General features: G+C 37.8%; 1 protein-coding gene across 1 annotated transcript; it reads left to right on the top strand.

Annotated features, from left to right (window-relative positions):
* The first annotated feature begins 328 nt into the window (after window positions 1–328).
* LOC129633024 (bromodomain-containing protein 8-like) lies at window positions 329–7,684 on the top strand. Its single transcript, XM_055554819.1, has 7 exons — window positions 329–422; window positions 1,513–1,779; window positions 2,402–2,559; window positions 4,959–5,048; window positions 5,147–5,215; window positions 6,337–6,514; window positions 7,287–7,684. Exons 1-7 carry the CDS (start codon window positions 339–341, stop codon window positions 7,335–7,337), a joined length of 897 nt encoding a protein of 298 aa, XP_055410794.1. The 5' UTR covers window positions 329–338; the 3' UTR covers window positions 7,338–7,684.
* The last annotated feature ends 208 nt before the right edge of the window (window positions 7,685–7,892 follow it).

Raw genomic sequence — 7,892 nt, 5'->3', positions numbered from 1 at the left:
AAAGCTGACTATCACTAGAAGGATGCTGCAGGTAATTGTAAAACATGCTTTGAGGATTTAATGTTTGATAGGTTAAAAATGTCTATATGCTGGGGGAAAATAACCCATGTGCATCTAATTTGTTGCCTTGCAATTGAGTTTAAGGGTGATTTGGGATAGAGGAGTTCAGCTAGCTATGCTCCAGTTTTTTCTCTTTCAGGGTATGAGGAAGTCTAAGAACAAATACTTACTGGGTAATATTTCTATTGTACTGTTTGACATAGGGCTTTTTCTTTATTCCCAATAGCAGATCACTTTTTCTCCTGATGTCTCCCTTCAGCTAGATATTACTCTTCCTAATGATGAGTAGAAAAAAATCTATGACCCGTTACCTTTCTACCAAAGTTGGGAGATGGAAATGCCACAGAAGTACTGATTTGAGTGTATGTAATGCATTTTTTTTCTGTGTATTTATTTACAGATGGGGCATGACTGGGGTTGGTTGGATTCTGAACAAGACTATCCCAATGACTCTGAGTTGAGCAATGACTGCAGGTCCCTCTTCAGCTCATGGGACTCCAGTTTTGATCTTGATGTGGGCAGCTGGAGGGAAACTGAGGAGCCAGGGGCTGAGGAACTAGAGGAAAGCAGCCCAGGGAGAGAAGCTAGTGAGCTGCTTGTGAGGGACGGAGGCAGTGAGGAATCTCAGGAAGAGGCAGAGCAAGTCAGCCGCCAGAACCTCCTCTTTCTCTCTGAGGTAATGGGGAGCCATTATTTCCAAAGGTGGAAGAGTCTCAACTTCCTAAGAGAATGCTTACCTATACATATTTCTACCATTCTATATATTGTTTACTAAAATATAAGGTCTACGTTGGCAGGAATTGAGTTGATTGCTGTGTCTCCTGCACTTGGTGCTGATACAAAACATGTCCCAGATACGTACTTTTTGACTGAATGTTTTAAGAGCCCAGTCATTACGAGTCTGAATCATAGGAATTTCTGTATGTAGGACTGTCTTAGGAGGATCCTTGCAATTCATTCTTTCATACTTAGGTGACACTTGCCCAGACTGCCCTGTAAGTTTATAATGTTAAGACTTCTGGGCAGTATTTTGCAGTGTTTTTATTTCTCTGGTTAAGGGCTGAGGACCAGAAATAAACAGAACTGGGCAGAGAGTTTATGTGGCAACTATACACATTCAGGAGAACCTACCAAGATCAGTAAAAATCCAGTTTGTGGCCGAGTTTTCAGCAGTTTTTTAGATAGTCATTACCAGTTGATTAGAGTTGACACTTGAGATGGAAAATTAGAACTTAAACTTCTTGAGGCCAGAATCATGTCTATCTTGTTTACTGTTAGCCCAATGCCTATGTATATAAGATATTTGATAAATTTAAAAAGACTGAATGAATCAATTAACCCTACCATTTCAGACTTAGTCACAGTGGCAGTGTAATGATGTGGTATTATTAATATGTAGATGATCATTTCCACTGATGTTCTTATACATCTAACAATAAACTGTGGTTGCAGGTAGCTTATTTAATGGAGCCGTTGTACATTAGCAGCAAAGAATCAAGTGAAGGCTGCTGCCCTTCATCTGGTACCAGACAAGAGGAAAGGGAAATTGAAGCTACTGAAGGAGAGGGGGAGCCCTACAGAGAACCTGAAGAACTGTCAGCCAAGGAAGACCCCTCAGTCACTGAGAAGTCATCAATGGGAGAAAATGGAAGGCCAGAGGTGACTCCACCTCCCTCAGATATTTTGGTACTTCAGGAACAATCCATAGAGAGCAAAGAGGTATAAGTGAATAACTTAAACCAGCTGTCTGATCGGTCCTGTGCACAGACAGGCAGAGCAGAATGGTTAGAGCACATAGGCTGACTCCAGAGTTCAATTACTTGAGAATTATTAAATCGTGGTTTTAGCATCAGCTGTGTAGGCTTAGGCATGTTAGTGAATATTTTAGAACCTCAGTTTTCTCTGCTGAAATGAAGTAATAGTGTTCTGTCTCAGGTGTGCTGTGAGGATTAGATGAATAATTCATGTGCAGTACTTAGCACAGTACCTGGCTCATAGTAAGCCGTCAGTAAAATTTAGAATGCCATTATCATTAATATAATCTGACCAGCTAGAGTGGTTAGCTCCAGGGCAACAAGTAATGACGGTTTTAAAAGAAAACAGCATCTATCTAGATGAGTATATTGCCTTTTCATTTCTTGGGGGGCTATAGAGTCAGAGTTCTCCAAGAGTTCTCCATTGCATTAGGTCTAGCTAAACCACCTTTTTCTAACTTATTCTATAACTTTATTTAACTGACCTCTTCTTTTAAGATGAGCCTTCTTTTACCTCATGTAAGAAAAATTACCTAGAAGATAGTAAACACCTTTCTAAACTTTGCTTTGTTTCTTGGCATTCCCAGGGAGGAGTTCAGCAAGAATCCAAAGAGGAGGACCAGGGTGAAGGGTATGTGTCAGAAATGGAGGACCAGCGTTCTTCAGGCGAGTGTGATAATGGCTGCAGCACCCAGGAGACTCCTCTGGTGGATATCCTTGTCAGTCGTGCTACCTCCTCAAAGCTGTAAGTATAGATTTTTATCCAAGATTGTTAGGATTCATACTTTTACTTGTGTTTATGCCTATTTGAATTTGTTGCCATGAGCTTGATTACTTTTGTAATTTGAAAAATAGAGTTGGAAAACACTAGAAATAGAATTAAATACAATTGTACTATATAAGTAGTAGCCTCTATGCTTTAACCTTATAAAACAGGACTTTTTCATCAACATTAAGGATCTCTTTCATAAGTAACGCTTGTCTCTATGTTTATTCAGGAAATATTGATGAGTCAGTTTGTCACTCAAGTCTAATATATAAACTGTACTTTTAAAAATACTAAAACATCTCCTATTAACTTGAAGTTAAAAATTATTTCTAAGATATTATGTCCCTTGTTACTTTTTTCACAGGTCTTGGGAAATTGTTTATAATTTTTTTTTTAGCATAAATAACTCTAAGGCCACAGAGCACGTTTTAGAATGTTAATTTTTTTTCAGTAAAGTGAATTTCTTTTTAAATCAGAAAAACAAGGTATTTCTAGTTTTGGTAACAAATAGTTCCTCTTCTGGGCCTAGTCTGGTGTCTATGTATTGAGAGAAGACAGCACGAACTGTTTTTTTTTCTTCACTACATCCTAGATCCATCCACATTATCTGTGGAAAGGCAAACCAATGATTATTTTAGCCTAAGGTCTACCACTGAACCATGCATATATATTTTTGTAAATAGTAGATTTCAAATTCATTGCCTTCTCCGTGTTACACAAATAGAATACAGCTAAAAACCTAGCTTGTTGAAGAATTACTTCCTTTGCTTTTCTATAATTGCCTTTGTAAGTATGAGCAGATGGCATATGATGACTATCCCCCAAATAGGAAATGGCTTAATCTGGAACATTTTTTCTCATGACATGCCAGCATCTTGAAATGCAAACTCCACACTCTTATCTTAGAATTTAGGTTAAACATGAAATCGTTATTGGAAAGCAGTAGATATTAGTAATTGAGTCTGCTTGACTAGATAGCTTAAGGGAAAACAGGTATTTGAGTTCGGTGTTATCATTATGGAAGCTTAAAACTACTTTGGAAGATAGACATTCCCTTGGTCCCTCTCTTTTGGCTTCTTCCTTAGTCTGTACTGACTCTCAGGGTAAAGTAGAACTTTTGGAGTACCACTGTTAAGTCTGCAGGTCCTTTTTACTCCCTCAGTTTTACTTGTAGTTGCTTGGCGTGCATTCCCAAATAGATGGAAATAAAGGTAAGCAAGGGTTGTTTCTTAAAGTATTGCAAAGGTGATTGATTATGAAGTTATCAAACTTATCGCAGTATATTTTACATAATGGAAACTTAATATCTCTTTTGTGGATATATGAACAAAATTGTATCAGAACTAGAGACCTGTTGTTTATTCTGGCTGACTGACCAGAAACAAAGGAAGAGGTTTGCTTTGGGCTTTAAATGTCTTGTTCTTGTAGGGTTCTGGACTTAAGGATAAATTGATTTTTGTGGTATATAATTTAGATGCAAGTGAGATATTGCATCATGAAAATGAATTGTTATATGGAGTTGTTCAAACTGGAGAAAGATGAAAAATGAGTTGTGTTCAAATGGATGCACACAATATGGTACATAAAGCAAAACTAGGGTGTAAAACCTTAGTGTGAAGAGGGTCTGTTTAGAGAGAATAAGGCAGTGTATTAAATATGAAGTGTAACATAATATTTAACTTTGGAGTAAATAGAAAACTTGCAAACTGGGAAAGCTATAAAATGAAATAAAACGTTGAGCAGTTGTACCTCTAAATAAAAAGTAAATAAATTAGGCAGTTTATCCCAGAGAAGGAAGGACCATGAGGAGAAATGAATTTGTCTTGGTATTTTAAAGGTTACTATACGGAAGAGAATGAAAAAGAAAAATATTTAAATTGTATAGCATTCAGGTGAAGTTTGAGAGAATTCCTCGGGATATGAAACCAAGTTTCCCCCTGCCCCCTCTGGAAACATGGGAGAAATACTTATTAATGTGGCATATTTCTGTATAAAAAGAGGACCAGATTCATTTATCAGATATTCATTTGAGCACTTAATATGTGGCAGGAACTTGGGAGACATCAGTAAACAAAGACTACTCTAATAGACCAGTTGTTTAGAGTCATAGGTGCTGAAGTGCAAGATTGCAAAAGGCACAGGCAGTTGCTTGTAAGAATGTTACAACTTCATTTGATAATAGTGATCAGTAGAGAATACTTACAGTCTAGGGTCCTTTATGGAAGCCTTAAATATGTTTTCATTCCTGTGATGTTATTTCCTTCAGATGTTAGCTAGGGGCACTGTGTGTTGGGGAAAACTCACTGCTCATCTAGGGGGAACAGAATACCATATGTGAAATTACTGTTTCTTTTCTGTCCTGTTTTATCCCGTAGGTCTGATCTATGCCATGGTGATCCTATTCAGGATCAATTGCTATTTAAGAAGACTCTCCTGCCAGTCTGGAAGATGATAGCCAGTCACAGGTAGGACTCCAAGCCCCTCTGGAAATTCACAGCTACTCGTCTCATTTAGGGTGACTTTCTAGAGTTTCTTCATTCTCTCTGGATTTGTCCTTTAACAGGTTCAGCAGTCCGTTTCTGAAGCCTGTGTCAGAAAGGCAGGCCCCAGGATACAAGGATGTGGTGAAAAGGTCAGTGGAAAAGGGGTCAAGAAAGGTTGGTTGCTTTTATATCTGTCTTTTCATAAAGTTATGATAAGCTCAGTCCTTATTTGAGAATGTAAGGAACAACAGGATAAAGAGGCTTTTTTTCATTATTGACTTTTCAGTAATATGATCCATTTGTTATAATCTTATATTAGCCTTTGGTAGTTTTTGACACTTATTTTGGAGGAAAACTTTGAAAGGAAAACTGTATTCCTTCAGGCAGTTATAAGTTTGTAAGGCAAAGATGGTAATCCAAATGGATTTTACAAACACTGGTTGATTCCAGTATTTTGGAGTTTTATATCATGGTTCATCTAAAATGCTATCATAAACTGGTGTGTCAGTGTATAAAAGATCATAAAAGAACCTTTGGAGACAGACTCCTTAATTCTGTAGATGGGAAAACTAAGACTCAGAGGTGATCATAACTTGTCTGTGATCAAAAGTGAATAGCAGAGCTAAAACTAAACTGGAGTCTTACCTACCTCCCAGTTCAGTCCTCTTTGTACTCTGCTGTGTCTTCTCTTATACATCCACTCTCCATTATGTCCTGTTATATAATGTTTATCTTAATACTCATTTTGGCTTCATGAAAGAAGAAAAAACTCTGAGATTTTGATTATATAGTAAAAACTGTTGATTAAATACCTAGTGTATGACTACACATTGTAAACCGTCAATAACTCCCATGTAACAAATTGGAGCTTTTTACAACTTTGATACCACCAACTGTAAAATGTAATGGCTGGTCCTATGTGCTCTGGAGTCAGGCTGCTTCTGAATTAGAATCTAAGCTATGTGACTTTGGGCAGTACCTAATGTCTTGAGATCTCAATTTTCTCATTGCCAGTTGTGATCATGGTACTTACCATATAGGTTTATTGAGAGGATCAAGTGAGTTAATACAGAAAATACCTAGCATAGCACTTGACTTATTGTAAGCAGTCGTTATGTCAGCTGCTATTGCTATTTTATATCTAATGGGGATTGTTATCTTTACTACTGTTTTCATTAAGAGCTGGTTAGTTTTTCAAGAAAGCATGTTAGGTCACCACATGTTCCACATGAAGGTTTGATTTTCTCTGGTTTCTCTTGGCCACCTGTAGACCCATGGACTTAACTAGCCTGAAAAGGAATCTGTCCAAGGGATGGATTCGCACCATGGCTCAGTTCCAGCGGGACCTGATGCTGATGTTCCAGAATGCTGTGATGTACAATGACTCTGATCATCATGTATACCATATGGCTGTGGAGATGCAGCGAGAAGTCTTGGAGCAGATTCAGGTACTGTAGGTAGAGAGCTGCAAGAAAAAGGAGTGTAGTTTCTAGAATCTGATTTTAGAAAGTCTTGTGAGAATAAGGGTGATGTTGAAGTGACCTTGTGCTCCCAGAGTTTATGTTTAGAGGTGATTCAAGGCCCTGAAGGGTTGACACTGTAACTGCTCCTCTGTGGAACCAGCTTTAATAGATGGTGAAGTAAAATACTCTAGGAAGGCAGGCAGCAGTAAAGAGCTCTTAGAGACTTGGGGATAGGTAAGTAATGGGTGCATCTACTTCCAGAGTCTCAAGTCAGAGGGCTAAACATGAATACCTGAGGCTGGAGTCACTGTCCATTTTTTGATGCTATATTGGTATTAATTTTATGTCCACATTGTCCCATCTTTAGGAGATAAGATATGGTAGCCAGAAGACATTTGAGGGTTTCTTTTTTGGGCAGTGTCTTATTGATACTTGTATAATATCATGTATGAAACGAGTCACCAGTCCAGGTTTGATGCACAATACTGGATGCTTGGGGCTGGTGCACTGGGACGACCCAGAGGGAGGGTATGGGGAGGGAGGTGGGAGGAGGGTTCAGGATGGGGAACACAGGTATACCTGTGGCGGATTCATCTCGATATTTGGCAAACTAATACAATATTGTAAAGTTTAAAAATAAAATTAAATTAAAAAAAAAAAGAGAAAAAAACATGGTTGAATCTCTGCAAAGAAATAAATAAAATTGCATTCAAACCTCCATAAAGATTCATAGCTGCTATCTGCCTTGACCCTGTAGGTGCTGAGTATTTGGTTAGACAAAAGAAGAGACTTAAATAGTCTGGAATGAAAACTAACCAGCCCTATGGATGATGGAAAACCTGCTTTGCTAACTTGGAGCTGCTTTCCTGAACTTTTCTGGATTTTGGACCTTTCATTGAGACTCTGACTTATTGAAGATCCCAATACTTGTTTACCATTTTTCTGTTGTCTTTTCTAATAAGAATTATACCTTAACTTACAACCAAAGAGTTAAAGGTGCTTGTGGACATGATATAAAGAAAACACAGAAAACTGAGATTTGGGGTTATGCCATATATGTTGCCCACATCTTTGTTCCATAAAGTTAATTTAGAGATAAATAGATTAAACCTCTTTTACTGCTCTTTAAATAAATGTTATTTCACAAGTCAAAAATTACCTTTTAATGATTATAGAAGCTGGGAGTAGAGGGGATAACATTGTCTGGTGAAATATGGAAGGTATCTGACATGGATTTTCTTACATACAAGGGAAGGTTCTGGGGGTAGGATGAGGGAGAGCACCAATGATTCATCTCATCATTTGTAAAGTGGAGATAATACAAGTGTCCTTCGAATGACTAGGAGGATGAAATAAAATAAAT

The sequence above is a fragment of the Bubalus kerabau genome, chromosome 1 (assembly GCF_029407905.1).
Source record: "Bubalus kerabau isolate K-KA32 ecotype Philippines breed swamp buffalo chromosome 1, PCC_UOA_SB_1v2, whole genome shotgun sequence".
In the NCBI taxonomy this organism is placed as follows: Eukaryota; Metazoa; Chordata; class Mammalia; order Artiodactyla; family Bovidae; genus Bubalus; species Bubalus kerabau.
This window is presented reverse-complemented; position numbering and strand designations above follow the sequence as displayed.